Source organism: Oryx dammah, unplaced genomic scaffold, assembly GCF_014754425.2.
Source record: "Oryx dammah isolate SB20612 unplaced genomic scaffold, SCBI_Odam_1.1 HiC_scaffold_18, whole genome shotgun sequence".
NCBI classification, from domain to species: Eukaryota; Metazoa; Chordata; class Mammalia; order Artiodactyla; family Bovidae; genus Oryx; species Oryx dammah.
This window is the reverse complement of record NW_024070202.1, coordinates 116,465,467-116,485,753: the sequence shown is the minus strand read 5'-3', so window position 1 is coordinate 116,485,753 and position 20,287 is coordinate 116,465,467. Positions and strand designations below refer to the sequence as shown.

Here is a 20,287-nt window from a genome sequence, read left to right as displayed (position 1 = left end):
ACACGACTGAGTGACTAACACAAAGTCATAAATGGAGCCCCTGTGTCCCACCAGCCACATTTCGCGGTTTCCACGGCCATGTGTGGGCAGTGGCTACCATGGTGGAGAGGGCAGATATAGAGCATTTCCATTACTGGGGATGGTCCTGCTGTGTCCAAGGTGGAGCAAGTTCCAGCAAACGGGAACTTCTACAGAGTAGATTTAAATCAGTCTATAGAAGAACTCGGGATTCCCAGGTGGCGCTAGTGGAGAAGAATTTGCCTGCCAGTGCAGGAGATGTAAGAGATGTGGGTTCAATCCCTGGGTCGGGAAGATCCTCTGGAGAAGGAAATGGCAACCCACTCCAGTACTCTTGCTTGAACAGAGTACTGGACACGAGAATACCACGGACAGAGGAGCCCGGCAGGCTACAGTCCATGGGGTTGCAAAGAGTCGGACATGACTGAAGTGACCTTAGCACGCATGCACAGAAGAACTCTCCCCAAACCAGACCTGTCCAGTCTGGGGCGAGGAGGTCTACAAGCCACGACAGCCCAGACAGGAGCCTTCCAGAAAAGCTGCAGTGACGGTGGACTGTGACCACAGCTGGCCCGTGACCCGACAACACCCCTTCAGCCTCAAAACCCTGTGATGCTGCGAACCATGAATTACAGTCAAATCAGCACAAGAAGAGCTACACGTTCACGCTGAGAAAACATGAAGGAAGGGAGAGGTTGAAGGCAATCATAAATAATCAGGAATCCGAGCAGAGGAGATCTGGGGACTAATCAGTTTTCTTCAATGAAATTCCAAACAAGAAAAGCTGATACTGTCACCCCAGCCAACTCCACCAGTCGATGAAAATAAAATAGATTAAATAAAAATAACCAATACCCCCAGGAACAACTGCACTCAGGTGACAGATAAAGATTTGAGTAAATGAATACATATGGGTAGAGGTTTGCACCGGATCCAGCCTCTGTTTTCCTTTGATAAATGGCTTGGTGAGAACAGACTAATCCATTACAGTTTAACAAGCCTGTTTCTCCTTAATGGAGAAGATGTTCGTCCACTAAGCTTCCAGGTAACTGACCGTGTGTCAGGTCTACAGGACTGAAAATAAGGGGTGATTACTAGCTGTAGACACAGAGCAAAAGTCTCTATGATTATTTTAATAATTACTATTTATTTAATCTGTGAAACCACTTTTTAGGAATATGTGTATGCGTGTGTCAGTCATGTCCGAGGCTCCTCTGTCCATGGGATTCTCCAGGCAGGAATACTGGAGTGGGTGGCCATTTCCTTCTCCAGCGGATCTTCCCGACCCAGGGACTGAGCCTGGGTCTCCTGCATTGCAGGCAGATTCTTTACCATCTGAGCCACTAGAGAAACCCTTTGAGGAATATATGTATTACTAATTCCGTGAGGCCCATGGATATTTTTGTTTTAACAGAAATGCTGGCTGTTTCATTTAGTTGAAGATCATTAAAAATCTGTGAGTCTAATGTAGACACTTAGGAGTAACCCGTTGGGATGAGGTCCTGGAATAAGTCACAAGCTAATAAAAAGGCAAGAAAAGTCTCGGTAATGAAAAATCCAGGGTGAGAATTATTTTCATTGTTAATAGTGAGGAAAAATGTTAATTTGTGGGCAGTGGCGACCTCAGGTGTCTATTACATGTTAAAGTAGCATCGACTGCCCCTCGGAGGACATGAACCAATCTCTGTCCTGTGATTAGGGGTGAAAATATCCACAGGAACTCCACTGCCAGCCGCTTTTGGAGAAGAGCCATTAATTTTATTTTCTTCATTTTATGGAAGTGCAGTTGATTTATGATGTTGCTAATTTTTGGTGTCCTGCAAAGTGACTCAGTTATACACACACACACACACTTTTCCATATTCTTTTCCACTATGGCTTGTCACAGAATACTGAACATAGGTCCCTGTGCTGTACCTAGGGCCTCGCTGTTTATCCATCCCATGTATGATAGTTGCATCTGCTAAGCCCAAACGCCCAGCCTATCCCTCCTCCTCCCCTGCCCTCTTGGCAACCGTGAGTCTGTTCTCTGTGCCTGTGAGTCTGTTTTGTAAACAAGCTCATTTGTGTTGTAATGTAGATTCCACATAGAGGGGACATCATATGGTGTCTGTTTTCATAGAAGAGCCATTTTAACCAGGGAAAGACGCCTCCCTCCCTCCTCGGGGGGACCCTTCTGGGGACGCCAGCAACCAAGGTCAGGTGAAGAGAGGCAGCATCTGCAAGCCCGACGAGGCCGCCTGGCTCCGCCAACGCTGTTTAACGACGGAGCCTGCGCAGAAGCAGGAGCTGGGAGCGCGCTGGCCGCGAGCGACCCTGTCCTGAGATCTGTCGGCCGCTGCTCCGCCCTACCATCTGGGGGACCAGATGGGAGGAAACGGGAGGGCCTTGTCCCTGCCTCACACACCACGGCCAGCTAGACTGCCCGGGGCGGCAGCTGTGGGTCCTCAAGGCCTGATGCCGGCTGCCTGCAATCCTGTCTCCTTGGATCTTGCTCGGGGCTCCGCCTAGGTCCTCGCGTGGGGACTGAAACAGATCAGTTTCTGCCCGTGCAATCAGCCCACCTCTGTCAGCTCCACAGAGCAGCGGAGAGACGGTGATGGAATAGAAAAGACAAGCCGGGGCAGGCAGACGGCTCCCGCCTCATTGAACTATCCCGAGTCCGGGCCGCGAGGCCAGGCGGCTTCAGGCCTCTCCAGCGAGGTGGGGGATGGGCGGGACGCTCTTAGAAAGGTCCATTTCGCCCGTGACCCCATGGCGCCTTTCTGGCTGAGGGGGCGGGATTCTGGGGAGGGAGACATAAAATCCAGCCCCCGCCCCCACGCCGAGCATCACCTTCCACAGGTAGGCTGTTCTGCACCAAGCAGGGCAGTGATCGCAGCCCAGCTGGGGGGACGTCACCCGACGGCCGGCGGGCCACGTGGGCGGGGGAGTGGAAGGGAGCTGTAGTGGTGGTCTCGGCAGGAGCCAGTGGGGGTCCTGACCCGGGCTGAGGGAGAGCAACAGGGTCCAGGTGAGCAGAGCCACTCAGGCAATTCAGTTCAGTTCAGGCAAGGAGTGGCCACACAGCCCACTCGCCAGATGAGACCCCAGGGCCGATGGTCTGGGACTTGCAGGGAGAGGCCGCCTGCCCATGCTCATCAGGAACATCTCACTCTGAGCATCTGCTCCTGGGGTTCCCTTCGGGAATGCCTCTTCCCCCTCTCATTTCTTCACCTGACAACTTGGGTCAGACCCCTGCTTCAGCCCCCTGTGCTCAGCTCAGCTTCCCCTAGAAACCACCCCCCTCCGAGGACAGCCCCCAACCCAACCCCTAGGAACCCTTGCCCAGAGACAAGGTCGTGACTCTGCTCAGTTCTGTCGTGTTTGCTGTGGAATTCTCTCCTCACTCTCATCGAACTTTCCACAGGGAGACACATCACCCCATGCAGAGGGTACGGCCTAGAAAGGCTTGTTGGATTTTCAACATCAAAGTGAAGGACAAGGTAGGTCACCACATCTTTCACAGCTGAACTTGGAGTCATGGGTCTCACCAAACAGCAAATAAGTTCTTTCAACTAATACACTCCCCACTTCTAGACGGTGCTGCTGTTCTTGTTCAGTTGCTAAGTCAGGTCCGGCTCTTGGCGACCCCATGGATTGCAGCTTGCCAGGCTTCTCTGTCCTTACCATCTCCTGGAGTTTGCTCAAACTCATGTCCATTGGGTCAGTCATGCCATCCAACCATCTCATCCTGCCCTCAATCTTTCCCAGCATCAGGGTCTTTTCCTGAGTCAGTTCTTCACATCAGGTGGCCAAAGTATTAGAGCTTCAGCTTCAGCATCAGTTCTTCCAGTGAATATTCAGAGTTGATTGCCTTTAGGATGGACTGGTTAGATCTCCTTGCTGTCCAAGGGTCTCTCAAGAGTTTTCTCCAGCATCACAGTCCAAAAGCATCAGTTCTTCAGTGCTTAGCCTTCTTTATGGTCCAACTCTCACATCTGAACATGACTACCGGAAAAACCGGTAGCTTTAACTAGACGGTGAAGGTAATAATATTCCAGAGAAGCCTCAGTTATTCTCCATATTTCGATATCAAAACATACTCTCTGCTTTAAAGCTGCTCTGGAAAGGTTAAATGCTGTTTATTGCCATTTGTATGACATTCTAGAAAAGGTCAAATCATTGGGACAGAAGGCAGAGGCCAGGGTGGAGAAGGGACAGACAGCAAAGGGGCTTCGAGAGGAGGTTTTCTGGGGGTGGATCTACAAGGGTGGTTACACTGGCTTCAGAACTCAGGGCGCCGCACACCCCCAGCAGCTACAAACATCAACAATGAGAAAGAAGGGCCTTCCCTGAGGGTGCAGCGGATAAGGGTCCACCTGCCATCAGAGGGGACACGGGGTCGATCCCTGGTCCGGGAAGATCCCACATCCCGTGGTACAACTGAGCCCATGTGCCTGTGCTTGAGAGCCTGGGAGCAGAAGCTACTGAGCCCGAGAACCTCAGAGCCCAGGCTCTTCCCACAGGAGAAGCCACCACAATGCGAAGCCTGCAGACCACAGTGAAGGGCAGCCCGCGTCGCCGCAGCTGGAGAAAGCCCTCACAAAGCGATGAAGGCTCAGCACGGACAAAAAATTAAACAAATCAATCAATGAAATTTTTTTAAATGAGAAAGAAAAACCAGTTTTTCCATTATGTTCCATGTAAACTGAAATCCAGGAGATTACTGCAGGTGGGCTGAGAAGCATTCAGACCAGAGTCCTCCGAAGGCAGCGGTTCTGCATGTGTTCTGACTTGAATAATTACAGAGTCAGCTGTGAAGGGTTCTTGAATATTTCTGACATTAAAAGCCGCCTTAGCATGAGAGGCTTTAGAAGATATTTCAGCAGAACACTTCTGGTACAAGCGTGGCTTAATAAAACTGCCTTTGCTTCAGGAAGCTGGAATCATGGGGGCTGATGTTGGTCAGTGCCGTGACCGGCTTCCTGGGTGGCGTGGTTTGCCTCACGCATCCGCAGCCCAGGAGGCCAGAGTGATCACAAGCTTCAGTGTGGGGGCTGAGGGGGGCTCTTCCTTTTGTGAACTGAGTCACAGTGAGGGATCCATATGGGACAGCCAGGCTGCAAGGCTCCCTGTGAGGGTCTTCAAGTCCAGTGAAGGGGGAGACCGGTCAGCCAGCGTGTGACTAGAAAACTGTAAAGTGCTGTGGACCCTGTGGTCTGTGCAAGGGTCACTAACGACCTCTTGCACACCCTTCCTAAGGGAGGAATCAGTGGGACGTGGAGGAGCTCTGGGGTGATGGGGAGTGGTTTTGCTGGCACGGAGAGCGAAGGCCAAAAGCAAGACGGAGGTCCGGTCACTAAGGTGCTGGAACAGGTCTGGGGGTCACAGATGGAGATGTGTCCAACCAAAAAGGACCCCTTCCAGAAGGTGCCATCGAGGCTGTGAGCAGGAAGTGAGAGGGGGACCCAAAGATTGCAAGCTGGAGGCTGGAATAAGCTGACTGGTGCCTAGAAGGTCACCCTGAGGGCAGGCTGCAGGACAGGCTAAAGCTGCGGGCAGCAGGAGGGAGGCCCTTTGGGAGGGGACTCAGTTCTTAGGACGCAAGTGAAGATTTGCCCCAGGGAGCAGCAGTGGAGGAAGACTGCAGAGGATGTGCCCGGTGCTGGGGGGAGAGGAGAGGCAAGGTCTCCACCCGGGGCCCTGGACCTCGGCGCTGGTGGCGCTCGGCCCAACCCACTGACATGCAGAACACAGAGAGCAAAGCCAAGCTGGGGGTGCAGTTAATGAAATCAGTTGGCACACGCTGGGCCTGAGGTCCCTGGGAGGCAGCAGGACATACGATCCTGAGACCCGGCGAGGACGTGGGGCAGACGTGGCTGGGAGGCACTGCTGTGTAGAGCGGCACGTCTCAGACTCCAGCAGCACACGTACTGGTCACGTCCGCGTCTCCTGGAAGTGCAGGTTCCCGTTCATGAAGGTGTGAGCAGGGCCCCGAGATCCAGGATCTTTAACCAGCTTGCTGGGGATACTTCTGCCGCTCGTCTGTGGGTCACATTTTGGGGGGTGCTGACACCCTGCGCAGCAATCGCAGTTTCAGACAAAGCTGTCTAGGGCGAGGACACTGCCTGAGCAGGAAGACGACCCAGGCCAGGACCCAGAGGAGAACCAGCGACATCTGTGCCCTGGACGCGCATTAACTGGGCAGGCCTGGAGAAGCACCCACGAAAGCCTCGGGAATTCAGGACCGAGAGAGTCCACAGAGGAGAGAGCCGTGAGTAACCTCTGGGTCAGCCAAGAGGACCAGCCAGGGAGGCCAGAGGAGGGTAGCCTTTTGGGCTGCAAGCTCATATACCAGAACCCCAACCCCCAATGTGACTGCATTTATAGATGGGCCTTTTAGGATGCAATTAAGGTTAAATGGGGTCACAGGGGAGGCCCCTGATTTGATAAGACTGGTGTGCTCATGAGAAAAAGCACCAGTGAGTTTGCACACACACACACACCCAAGAAAGGTCTGCAGCAAGATGGTGGGAGCCTACAAAGAGGAACGAGAGCCCGCATCAGAAACCACATCCGCCAGGACCGTGACCTTCCAGCCTCGAAAACTGAGAAGATTAACCTTTGTTGTTTGAGCCATTCAGTCTGCAGTTTTTGGTCCTAGCAGCCCGAGCTAATTAGCACGGATGTGGGCCCCACGAAGTGGGATGGCCTGAGACTGGAGAGCTCTAAGGTGCCTGCCAGGAAGAGCCTGCGTTGCAGGGAGGAGACCGGTGGTGGAAATGTGGACGGGAAGGCCATTCTGACGAGGCCTCAGGTGCTACTGGAAACGAGAAGAAAAGCAGCTCTTGTTATAAAGCGGCAGCTAATTCTGACTGCATTGTGTTCCAGTCTTTGGTGGAAGATGGAGCTTGTGAGCCATGAAACTGGAAACTCAGCTGACGAGGCTGAATGTTGACGTGGCAGCCTGGGTCCTCCTGGTGCTCCTAGCGAAATGTGAAAGGTGCGAGATGAACCGAGGAAGGCAAGGTCGAAAAAAAAGGAAGCGGAACCAAAAGGCTTGGAAAATTCTCAGCCTGTCCCCACCATGAAAAGTGAGAAGGTTCGTTCTCACCTCCCGGGTTTCTGAAGACCCACTGATAAGGGGGTTGGTGTGGGTGGGAACCACGAGTGTAATCAGCCACTTGTTAGCAAAAACTCAGGGCTAGAGCCACCTCTCCAGTGTGCATGGCTGGAACAACGCACCTAGGGTTTCGGGGGCAGGACACCCCCTTGCTGAGAGCTGTGAGGGTGACGCTGATGCCCCACCAGGCCCAGAAGGCAGTACATGGACCTGGATAAGATGACCCTCAAGCCCTAAGACACAAAGGAACCTGCTTTGCTAGGTTCTGGGCATCCCTGGAGCCCGCGACCCCTTTCTTCTCCCTGCCTTCTCTGACTCGGAATAGGAGTGTCTGTCCCGTCCCGCGTCTGTCCCAGTCCTCCTGTGGTATTTTGGAAACACACAACCTGTCTGGTTTCACGAGTTCACAGCTGGGGAGGAATTCAGCCTCGGGGTGAATCATGCTTGGAGTCTCACATCTGAAGGAGATGATGTTGACAAGCGCCTCTGGACCGAGATTTACAGCTGATGTTGAGATGAGTTAAGACTCTGGGGGCTCTGTGGACCAGATGAATGTATTTTGAACTTGAGAAGAATATGAATTTGGAGAAACCAGGGGTTCAATGCCACGGAATAAGCTGTGACCCCTCAAAATTCATAGGTTGAAGCCCTAATCCAATGTGACTCTTTATTAAGGCAGTACTGATACTTCTAATTTGAGAAATAGCATCTGATAATGGGGCTCATCCCTGGGAAATTTTCTCTCACCTAAGGGTCTTGTTCCAGGACACAGAGGGAGTTTGTCCTCCTTAACCGGGGTGCCCCAGGTGGCCTTAGCGGTAAAGCACCTGCTTGCCAGCTCAGGAGACATAAGAATTGCAGGCTCAGGCTCCATCCCTGGGTCGGGAAGAGCCCCTGGAGGAGGGCACAGCAACCCACTCCAGTATTCTTGCCTGGAGAATCCCAGGGACAGAGGAGCCTGGCGGGATACAGTCCACAGGGTCACAAAGCATCAGACACGACTGAAGTGACTTAGGTCGCACGCACACATCTGGGTCACGCTGCTGACTCGCTCTCGTTGCTGTGTCTGCCTCTCTCTGCTCCTGCCGCTGTGCACACAGGGACACTGTGATTCAGAGCATCTCCCAGGCTCCAGCCCTCCTAACCCTTCCTGGGCAATCACTCACGATCCTCTTTCCCTGGGGGGTTCAAGGGAACGTGCGTTTAAATACTTGTGTATGGCCTGGCCCCAGGACCTGTATCCTCCCTTCCTGTTGGGTCCTCTGGCTGGACCCACACGCTTCACTCCCTGGGGCTCCCCGGTGGCGGTCAGTCTCAAGGTTGCCGAAGCTGTTGGTTAATTCAGGCCAGGGGCAATCCAGTAAAAGTGACAGTTGTGACATGATGCAGATTAGACTACTGGTTGCTTTCACTAATCCTTTCTTATTGCCTCATCCAAGGATTTATGTAATCAGAGCTAAGCATCTAACAAATCTACTCATGGATTTCAGTCTCGTTATATTTTCTCATTCCCTATAAGCAAAGGTTTTCCTTCTTTGGATGATTAGTAATCTTTGGTAGCTTGTGGAAGCAAAAAAAAAAAAAATGAGAACCTTTCAAAGCTCTGGATGCATAGGTCAGGTGGAGAGCTAGATTACAGAGAGATACTGGCTGGGTCATGTTCCTTCTGCCTAACAGGATGGCTCTCTCCAGTGTGTAATTGCCTAATTATACAGCAGATTGCAGTTCTGATGCAAGAACACTGCACACTCCCCATCTCTTCTCACCTTTAGTGAAAATTATTCACCCCTCACACGCACGTACACACAAGCACACACACGACACACACGGGAAATCCTGCAAGCATCAACACTTTTTGCCTGTTGTCACCATTATACAGTGGAGGCGAGGCCCTGAAAATCCCCACGGCAGCAGCCAATTTAGGATCATTCAAGCAATGCCTTTTCATACTGTTCATGGTTTCTCGAGGCAAGAACACTGGTGTGGTTAGCCATTCCCTCCTCCAGTGGACCACGTTGTGTCATTGGAAAAGAAGCTGATGCCGGGAAACATTGAGGGCAGGAGGAGAAGGGGGCGACAGAGGATGAGATGGCTGGATGGCATCACTGACTCAAGGGATATGAGTTTGAACAAACCCCGGGAGATGGTGAAGGACAGGAAAGCCTGGTGTGCTGCAGTCCACGGGTCGTAAAGAATCCGGCATGAGTTAGTGACTCAACAACAACAACAACACAAAAGCAACACACTGTCTCTGCTCGTTAATTTCTACAGATTCAAAACCCACGGCTACTGACTTGCCCGGAAGCCCCATCACAGCAGGTGTATCAGTAAAACCCACCAAGTCCAGATGTTGGTGTTCACTACCACACCACAGAGTGGGCCTGAAGGCTCCCTGACTTGCTTTTGGGATTTCTGTGACCACTCAGGAGTAAGCGACCTGCTAAGATGGGAAAAGACTATAGAAAATTAAAACCTAGTAGAACTCCAAATTAGCAGAACTCCAAATTCCCAGGGTACTTGCTGCCTCATCCACAGAGCCCATCACAGAGTTTTTACAACTATACAGCCTACTCATTGCAGAAAATACGAAGGAAGAAGTGGAACCCAATGAACTCTTGAAAATGACATTCAAGAAAGTCTATCTATTATTATAAAAGTAATAAGTTTAGTTGCCCAGAAGAAAAGCAAGAGCAGGTCCTAACCTGCTTCTAGAAATGGGCTGTCTGATTCTACCGCTGAGCTAAAATTTCCAATAGCATGTGCTATAGGAAATGCTACCAACAGCACCTTCGTACCATTCTGTTAAATCATTTTCTCTGATGGCAGCTGGAGCCAAAAACCACAAATGGAACTGGTCCTAATTTATAACAAGGGTGAATTCCTTCAGTTTTTAGTAACATAAAGACGCTCTAACCACCAAGGAGAGATAATGAGTCTCTGAGCCCTAGTTGTCGCTGGGAAGGCCCAGTGGCTCGGTGCACAGTAATCTCTGCATACAACTGCTGTCCATATTAATCAGCTCCGAGTCTCCGCATACAGTTGCTGTTACGCAGCTCACCCACAGTGATGGGCTATTAAATTGGAAGTGAAGCACAGATCTTTACCTAGAACTTGAGGCCTTCCCCCCTCCGTACATTGCAATGACGGCCATTCACAATAAGAGCAATTAAGTGTTCTCGGTTTCAGCCCGCCCTGTGCCACTCCGCAAACCGCTCTTCTCATTTACATTCCTTCATTTCTTTTATTACTAACGACACAACTTCCATGATTAATTGAGATGACTCAGAGACCCTCCTCCATGCCAGGTCTTTGGTGACCTCTGGATGAGGTCACCACCACCCGGAAGTGAGGCGGCCCCTCCCCAACGCCCTCTCCTGCAGATGCTCAGCATCCGCTGCACCACTGAACCCTGGCCCGTGCCCTGCTTCTCAGACCCTCCCTGGGTCCTCCGAGATGCCGGTCCTTTGACTGGCGGGCTCTTCCTGAAGCTGTCCCTCCCCGCTCCTGCCCTCACCGACAGATCACAGCACCCTCTTTTCCGTGGAGCGTCTCTTCGCCTCATTTCACCCTTACCTTCCCGGTTACCAGAGGGCTGGAAGATGTAGGAGAAAAGTCCTTCCCCCAACCAGTAAATCTGCCCTGCTGTCCCAGGTCACACCCCCACCCTCCAGCACGTCTTTCCCACACTGGTAGTGCCTTGAGCCCCGCACCTGTCTGCTCTTGCTTCCACTGGCTTAGCCATCCTGAGACACCACCTGCAGCGTCCCACATGTGCTTTCTGATGTCCACACTGCATCCATCTGCTGCCTTTGCCCCCACTTCCTCCCCTCCAGATTTCTGATCAAACACTCCTCCATTTCCTACCTGTCGCCCCTCCGGGTTTCACTTCCCGCCGTGAACAGGTGAGCGTCCAGGGTACCTCACGATAATCACTCCTTTGAAAACAGCCTTAACTCCCAATTTCACTCACCTGCCGAATTCCAGCCGCAGAGGGAGCTGGACCGACAAGTGCTCCAGGGAGAGGCACCACCTGGAGGCCTGCCTTCCCTGCACCTGCATCCATACAAGCCCTGCAGCCTGCCCACCCCCAGCCCCTAGAGGGGAAGAGGCCAGCAGGTCCTTCTGCTCTCTCCCGACTCCCCGCTCCTCTGCCATCACTCTCAAGCTTATTGGGAAAAAGAAATGGATGCGTCAAGAGACACTCAAGGGCCCTGCTGCCTCTACGCCTACAGACAAGCTTCTTCCTGTACCTGGAGGACGTGTCCCTTCCCCATGGGCAGAAAGTCCCGGAGACGGTGGGAGAGGGCGGACTGGCTTCAAAGGCCCTGAGGTCGGAGGGGCCGGGGGACAGAGACAGGGCTGCCAATAGCATGTGGAGGAGTCTGGGGCCTGCCTGCAGAGGAGCAGGCCATCAGTCTAAGGCGAGTGCCAGGGAGAGACCTACGTGGTCTTGCATACACATCTGCAGGTTATCTGGCTGGAGGAGAGCCAGAGAAGAAGCAGAGAGAGCAATTAATGCCTGTTCTTAATCGAGGCATGCCAGGTCAAAGGGTTGGTCTGGGACACCACGGGTCAGAGGGCACGCCACGGGTCACCGCACACAGGCTGTCACTTGTTACAGTCACTCAAGCTGCATGCCCAGAGCTGCATGCATGGCCTCATTAGACTTTCCTGCTGCCTACAGATATGCCCAGAAAGCCTCTTTTTGTAACACTCCATGATACAAATAAATATTTCAAGCACCCACAGAAGCTATTCTCCAAAACATTAATCAGTACTTTGGCCCCATAGAGTGCAGCAGGTCAGTTCAACCCTCTTTCTCCCCTCTGGAGCTTCATTGCTCTCTCTCTCACACACACACACAATCACCTCAACAATGTTTGCATTTTGTAGAGAAAAGGACCATTGTGAGGTCCACATTTTCCCATGTCCAATTCTGAGCTTTTAAGTCTAGCTCTGAAACCGGAATAGAAAGACAGACAAAAAGAACAAAACAAAAGCCCCGAAAGTCTGTGCGTGCATTTCGAACCAGTTTTGTGTCAAGACAACACCACCACCACAATCCCCTGAAACGCTAAGCAGCTTTCACTTCAGAAACAAACAAAAGTCATTTAACTTCAAAAACAAACAAAACTCACCAACCACAACCGAACTTCTGGCACAGGAACGATCTACTCCCTCCAGAGACAGGGAGCGGACTCAAGACATCAGCTCAGCCTGGAGCAGAGGCTCCTGAAAACTCTGACCAGCAGCTGGACATCCACGGCCCCGTGCAACCACACACGGTGCTTCACGAGCTGTGTGACGGCACACAGCGCAAAAGTCGTGGGGCGGTTTCCAATGACCCAGCAGAGGAAGAGCCCCAGACAACCCGGCCTTCAACACTTAAAGAGCAACACACCAGGATACTAACAAATCAAGGGGAGCAGTTTCCCTTGTAAATTCTGCTGCTGGAGGGAAGGTGGTCGGAACTGAGACCCCGGGTTTAATCACAGAACAAAGGGGCTCCTGAGAACTGTTGGTGTGGGGTTGGTGCCATTCCAGGAGTTCTGGGGCAGCGTCCACACTGGAGGCAATGAGCCCCACTAGGACCATCCTCACGGCTGCAGAAAGGCCAGTGACCGCAGCCCTGCTCCTCACAGTTGGACCTGTGGACAGCCACAGATGGAGACTAGATACCTCCCTGCAATGCTGGCTTCAGCCTTGACGCACGGAAACGTGTGTGTAAGGGACTCATCTGGCAAGAACCACTGGGATCAGCTGGTTCCCTGAGGAAGGCCCAGAGAAGGGTTGCAGACAATGCAGAAAGATCTAGTTCAACAGCTGAAGAGTTAAGAATTCCTTTCCCTTACTCACGACGGGGCAAAGGTTTCATCAGTTCTTCTAATGGTCGATACCAGAAGCACACCACAATAACTACAGCGGTTGCAAATAGGAGCTCATACACTCAGAATTACATCAGTTGAGCTGTAGTAGAGTTGTTAAGTCAGTCTATAAGTTTGATTTCAATACTTTATAGCCAATCCTTTGTGATTATAAAGTCTCAAGTTATTTGTTCTTAATTAATTTTAATTGGAGGCTAATTACTCTACAGTATTGTAGTGGTTTCCACCATACATCGACACGAATCAGCGATGGGTGTACATGTGTGCCCCATCCCGAACCCCCCTCCCACCTCCCTCCCCATCCCATCCCTCTGGGTCATCTCAGCGCACCAGCTTTGAGTGCCCTGTTTCATGCATCAAACTTGGACTGGTAATCTATTTCACATATGGTAATATGCATGTTTCTATGCTATTCTCTCAAATCATCCCACCCTCTCCCTCTTCCACAGAGTCCAAAAGACTGCTCTATACATCTGTGTCTCTTTTGCTGTCTCGCATACAGGGTTATCGTTACCATCTTTCTAAATTCCATATATATGTGTTAGTATACTGTATTGGTGTTTTTCTTTCTGGCTTACTTCACTCTGTATAATCGGCTCCAGTTTCATCCACCTCATTAGAACTGATTCAAATGTATTCTTTTTGATGGCTGAGTAATACTCCATTGTGTATATGTACCACAGCTTTCTTATCCATTCATCTGCTGATGGACATCTAGGTTGCTTCCATGTCCTGGCTATTATAAACAGTGCTGTGATGAACACTGGGGTACATGTGTCTCTTTCAATTCTGGTTTCCTCGGTGTGTATGCCCAGCAGTGGGATTGCTGGGTCGTATGGCAGTTCTATTTCCAGATTTTTAAGGAATCTCCACACTGTTCTCCATAGTGGCTGTACTAGTTTGCATTCCCACCAACAGTGTAAGAGAGTTCCTTTTTCTTGACACCCTCTCCAGCACTTATTGTTTGTAGAGTTTTGATATGGCAGAAGCCAAAGAAATATTATAAAGCAATTATCCTTCAATTAAAAATAAATTTTAAAAATTAACTCTCATAGACATAGGTATTGGAGATTCTAGAATTCTGTTGAGGTTCACCTTAAACCAGACAGGTTCAACCAGACCTACGCATGTTTGGCTGTTTTTCAGATTTCACATGAATTATAAAGCTCATGGTCCCTTAGATGGCAAAATGGGCTGCATAAACTTACCACAAGGGCAGGAAAAGGGTAGCAATTTATTAGGTCTGAAGATGGCTTCAAATTCCTGCAGGAAGCTCAGCATGAAACCACCTTATCTCAGGTCTGAGCAGGATGCCTGTCAGTGGAGGGGGTGGGAATCAAGAACCTTGGGGCTGAGCGCCCCTCTCCCCACCACTGAGGAGGGAAGATGCTGGGAGCCAAGGGGCCACACACTGCTGTGTCGCCAGCATCTGCCCTCGTCCGCCTTTGAGGAGAGCAGAGAGAGTCGGTCTGTGACTTGGCTCAAAGCTTTAAGTGCTAGACAGCTAAAAAGGGCAAGGAGACCACCACGTTCTGCCTCTGTAGGAAGCAAAGGCGCCCGAGGCCGATCAAGACACACGTGGGCCTCCAGACCCTCTGCGCCGTAGAGCACAGGCAGGGCTGGCAGGGAACGCTGGGGGACGCAAAGCTGGACAGAGCCGGGGAGGGGACGGACGGGAGGCAGTGGGAGTGTGGGCTCAGCAGGTGTGAACTCTGATAGACAGGATGGGTAAGCGGGCCCTACTGCACATGGGGACTGTGCTCAGGAACCTGTGATAAACCATAATGGAGAAGAACAGGAGAAAGAACACACACACACACACACACACACACACGTGTATACATATATACACACACACGTGTGTGTATACATATACACACATACACACATACACATATGTGTATACACACACATATGCATGTATACATATACACACATGTGTATACATATATACACACACATACACATATGTGTATACATATACACACACATGTGTCTGCTTATTCACTCAGTCATGTCCGACTCTTGCAACCCTATGGACTGCAGCCTGCCAGGTTCCTCTCTCCATGGGATTTTCCAGGCCAGAATACTGGAGTGGGTTGCCATTTCCTATATATATATCACACACACACACATAATATATATCATATTTATATATCTCACTTAAATATAAATATATATCTCATCTAACACACATATATATCTCACCTAAAGACTTCACTGTGCAGCAGAAATTAACACAACATTATAAATCAACTCTAGTTTAATAAAATAAATTTTTAAAAAACGTGACAGTGATGACACCAGGGTCTGGATGGAAGCATGCTACCTCCACAAACCACCATCTGTATTTAGAATGACAAAGGATTTGAGTAACTTCCCCAACTAAGTGGCATCATCTTTAACTGCTAATACACAATCCTTAGAAGACAGAAAGAACATCACAGTAGTTCTTTGTACACTCTCCTTTTCTAGCACAAAACTTTAAAAAGCTCTTTAAGATGTATACCAGTACAGCAAGAGACATATATCCGCATTTAATGGCCTAATAATTTCCTGCTGTATTCTAATTTTATTGCTAAATTTGAGATTCTGGAAGTAGTTAGTACTTAAAAAAAACAGAGTAAGCTTTCACTTGGGTGCCTAACAGAATGGTAGAAATACTGAACTTCCCTGGATTTATGTAGTATCTTTATACCACCAATCTTGAAAGTATCGTAATAAAAACAGAAAATCATAGCAAGAAGTTACATAGATAGAACCCACGATGTTCGAGATCTGGATTAGGCGTCTTCTTATATCATGAATTTAAACTACACAGTAACCCAGACAGCTAAGTGATCCTCATTGCTGGTTTCACAACATCCCTAGGTCAGTAATGGATAGGACAGCATCTCCACTTCTCTGGCAGGAGAACCACAGAGGTCTGGGCCACCTGAGGTCGTCAGAAAGTCGCTTGCAGAGGACCGATAAGGACTCACTTTCCTGCCCAAACACAGCCCTCTATGGAGGCTGTCATCACACCTCTTGGCCCATCTGACTGGGAAGCCACATAAGGAAGGAAGGAGCTCATTACATCCCTTCAGCAGATGCGTCATCTGCATAAGAGAAATGGGGCTCAGTCCCTGGGGTGGGGGCAGATCCCCTGGAGGAGGGCATGGCACCCCACTCCAGTATTCTTGCCTGGAGAATCCCATGGACAGGGGAGCCTGGCGGGCTACAGTCCGTGGGGTCACACAGAGACAGACACGACTGAGTGACTAAGCACCGCTCAGCATCTCCTTTAAACACTGCAGCCAGAACTTCCACAAATATTCCCTGGCTCTTTCAGAAAATAATTGCGGAGAAAGAATATTTTCCAGATAAAATTTCTCTTTCCTCTTTGAAAGTCACAAAATGTATTATATTTTTAAATGATCTAAGATATCAAGGTTTAAAATTTTTCGCCTCCTCCCCTAAGAGTTTTAGAAACTTCTCACATTTGCCAAGTATACTTCAATATGAAGGAACATGGTTGCTCTAATTAGATAACTTTACGGAAATTTACCCCTCTAAGTATAGTTTAGTTACTATAGTTAAAATAGCTTTCAAATTAAAATACAAAATTACTATCCCCCAATGTCTAGCTTAGTTTCAAGAAAACCCTTTAGAAGCAATACACTGAGAAATGTTATGAAGTTCTACAAGTAAAACAGAGAAAATAACAGAAATACTGGCTCTTTGCGGGCAGGAGTGGTATTTTGAGCAGAAGTGAGAGGGTGTAAACAAAGATCCGTCTAGTCAGGGCTATGCTTTTTCCAGTGGTCATGTATGGATGTGAGAGTTGGACTGTAAAGAAAGCTGAGCGCCAAAGAATTGATGCTTTTGAACTGTGGTGTTGGAGAAGACTCTTGAGAGTCCCTTGAACTGCGAGGAGATCCAACCAGTCCACCCTAAGGGAGATCAGTCCCTCCTTTGGAGGGACTGATGTTGAAGCTGAAACTCCAATACTTTGGCCACCTCATGCGTACAGCTGACTCACTGGAAAAGACTCTGATGCTGGGAGGGATTGGGGGCAGGAGGAGAAGGGGACGACCGAGGATGAGATGGCTGGATGGCATCACCGACTCGATGGACATGAGTTTGGGTGGACTCTGGGAGTTGGTGATGGACAGGGAGGCCTGGCGTGCTGTGGTTTATGGGGCTGCAGGGAGTCGGACACGACTGAGCGACTGAACTGAACTGAACTGAGAGGGTGTAAATAAACATATTTTGCAAACTGCAGACTGGTACACATTAATAAAAACGTAATATTGTTTGTTACTTTTCGATTCTAGAGACGTTTATGGATGTACAGGCATCTAAGGCCTGGAAAAACTGGAAAACTGCGCTTGGGTTCATTTCTCAAATCTAATTGCTTTTAAAGGGTAATTTTGAGACCATTTAAAAAGTGTATGGTTGACACAGTTAAAAATTAGCTAATTTGTGGATGTTCAAGGCTGTTAGTTAAGCTATAAGTTTAATAGTATTAAAAGAGTTTAGTAGTAAAAAAGATATGCTAATTAGCAAGATGTCCCCATTTCCAGAATAAATGTGGAATGTTACTAAAATGTTTCACAAATAGGGGTCTCTTTCTTTCATGACATTTTTTTTTTTTCCTTTTTGTGTATTTCATAGAATTTCAAGGACTTTAAAAAAGTCACTTTGAATCTCGCTCCAGAGCTAAGGAGTTCAGAGAGAAGATAATGGCACAGATATATCTGTTCAGCACCAAACACACACACGTGGTTCTGGGCCACATCCCGAGGGGACGGACAGGACAAAGGGCCTCCTGCTCTGTGAACAGCTGACAACATTAAAAACGGGCAAATGGAACCAGCTGACGTCAAACAAGTGGGAACTGACGCAACACTGCAACTAGTCTGAATGACCCAGAGGGAGAAATACACAGTTCAGGCAGGTTGCCTGGACAGTCACATGCTCAGTGACGGCTCAGCTCTTAGAAACCATCAAGGGTTACTTCTTTGATTCAGGTTAAAAATACCCAGTTCTATAGATTTTTAAAAATATAGCATACATTTTTGATATTTGATCATTTTTACAGTTGAAAATATAGCTAAATCAGTACAATTTTTTTTTTTTTTTTACATTTTCCCTCAATTGAGAAATCAAACTCAACACACATCTACTCCAAAGGCCAACGGACGCTGTGCAGGGAGAAAGCATTAGCTCAAGGTGTCTATTTACAGCCTGTGTTCTACATAATGGAGACTTGGGTTTAGCAAAATAGTCTCTCCCCAAATGGCATCAGCTGCAGTGTGATCTGCAGGCACTGTCCCCGAGGAGCACTGGGAGGAAGGAGGGGGATGGTGGAGAGCTCCATGATGGACAGAACCACAGGGTCCCAGGCTCCTCTAAAAGATTCTGAAGGACTAATACAAACTTTGCTTTCAAGGAGCAGTATGCTCATTACCAAACATGGCAACTCATCCCACTATTGAGCTCCTCCTATTATTAAAAGACTGTCCAGGAAGATGATCTGAAACCTGTCTTTCAATGCTTTTCTCACTTGGGTGTTGGTTGTGTCTCCTCGGAGCAACTCAGCGTTCATTTCCCTATTCCTACAAAAGTCCTTCAAAGATCTGCTGGGATTCTTCTCTTATTCAAGGGTGGAGGTTACATTTTTGGCAGCTTCCAAGGGTGGTGAAAGGGGATGCTGGAATGCTATAAGCCATGACCATCACGCTCAGAGGTGTGCAGGGTTCGGTGGAGGATGCGTGGAGTCCCCAAGCTAATAGGTCAAGTTCACTGACTTCCCTAATCAAATAGCTGAAGATGGCTAATTGTTCCAAAGGATTCAGATGGAGAAAATGAAAACTTTTACAGAATGAACATTTTCAAAACTAGTAAGTGGAAAACTGAAGATGGAGAATTTAAAAAGATCTCCTTTTGGAGGAATAAATCTCCAATTGAAGTTTTAATTGAGACTGAAATCCAGTTGTCAAGAAATAATAATCCAGCTGTCAAGTTACTTTGAAAAGAAATTCTAAAATGTCTAGAATCGGAGTTGCTTCTCCATGCAAACCCCAGCTTCCTCACTGGTGTGTAACTCAACAAGCTTGCCCAGCTCATGCCAGGGGAAGATTCTCTCAAACTCACCAAGGAGCTACTCCGACAGGAATGATGATGCAAGTACCGTTACATCTCACAGAAGCTTCACGAAACTCCAATTAGAATAGTCCCCAAAGAACTAGAAAGCAGTGGAATTCTACATTTTATTTGCCAGAGAAAAAAGTTCCACTGATGCATATTTCTAAAGCTGCTAATCTCTTGAAAGCCAAACATCTGTTTCACTTAAATACATTGCTCCCTCTCGCTCAATTTAAAGAGCCAAAATGAATCCCAATATATCAGTGCAGTAAAAAGAAGAGAGACCCAGTTTTAGAGTGCTACCAGAGACCAGGATGAGATTTTACAAAAAATTCTGGTGAAATTTTATGGGAGATTCATACAGGAAGTGCTAAAAACAAGGGTTTATATAAAGAAAGTGACAGTTCAAGTCTTCTCTAGAATACTGTGATGCCAGGAGATAATTAACACTTGATTTTAATTTAGGGAGAAACTGAAAGTCATTTTCTGTTCTTAGGATAAAATGTATGGCGTGATTGAGAAAATGGCAAGAAAAATAATTTACAAAAGGGTAAATTAATCTATAAAAGGACAACTTTTTGTTACCAAGGAAATCCTAAGAAATAGGCCTTTAAAGGAGTGTTTTGGTTTTTTTTTTCCTCTGCTAAAAAGATTTTCATACCTTTCCTCTCTCCTAGGTGGCAGTGTGGCATAAAAGGAGACTATCCCAGAATCCATTAACTATTACAGGATTAAAAGATCAGTAAGAATAGAGATTCAAGGAAAAATACTTAATACGGTATTAGAATAAAGAAATACATTTCTATAAATAGGAAAGACGAGTACTCACTGGTTCCACGTTATATGAAAAAAGAGCATACTCTCTATCTGGAGATATTTCATATCTGATGGCTCTTAATGATTCCTAAAAGAAAAAAAAAAACAACAAAGAATTTTAAAACATTACATATAATATAACTCAAAATCTTGCACTGAGACTGTGCCTGACGGTGCCATCTTCAAAATTTATTAATAAAATTCCTTTGCAGCAAACTTGCTAAAGTCTGTTAAATATGGCTATGTCCTTTTTTTGGCTAATGGAATAATGTTCAGTTACATAATGTTCTTTTACACCTTATTTGTTGTTTTTCAAATTTCAACAAAACATATT

General features: G+C 48.2%; 1 protein-coding gene across 3 annotated transcripts in view; it reads right to left on the bottom strand.

Moving 5' to 3' along the window:
• DPP6 (dipeptidyl peptidase like 6) overlaps nucleotides 1-20,287 on the bottom strand; it is a 966,644-nt gene that overhangs the window by 247,469 nt on the left and 698,888 nt on the right. For all 3 annotated transcript variants that reach the window (XM_040260134.1, XM_040260132.1, XM_040260133.1), the window contains exon 5: nucleotides 19,967-20,041. In XM_040260134.1, the coding sequence (XP_040116068.1) occupies nucleotides 19,967-20,041 (75 nt within the window). The remainder of the gene's footprint in view (nucleotides 1-19,966; nucleotides 20,042-20,287) is intronic.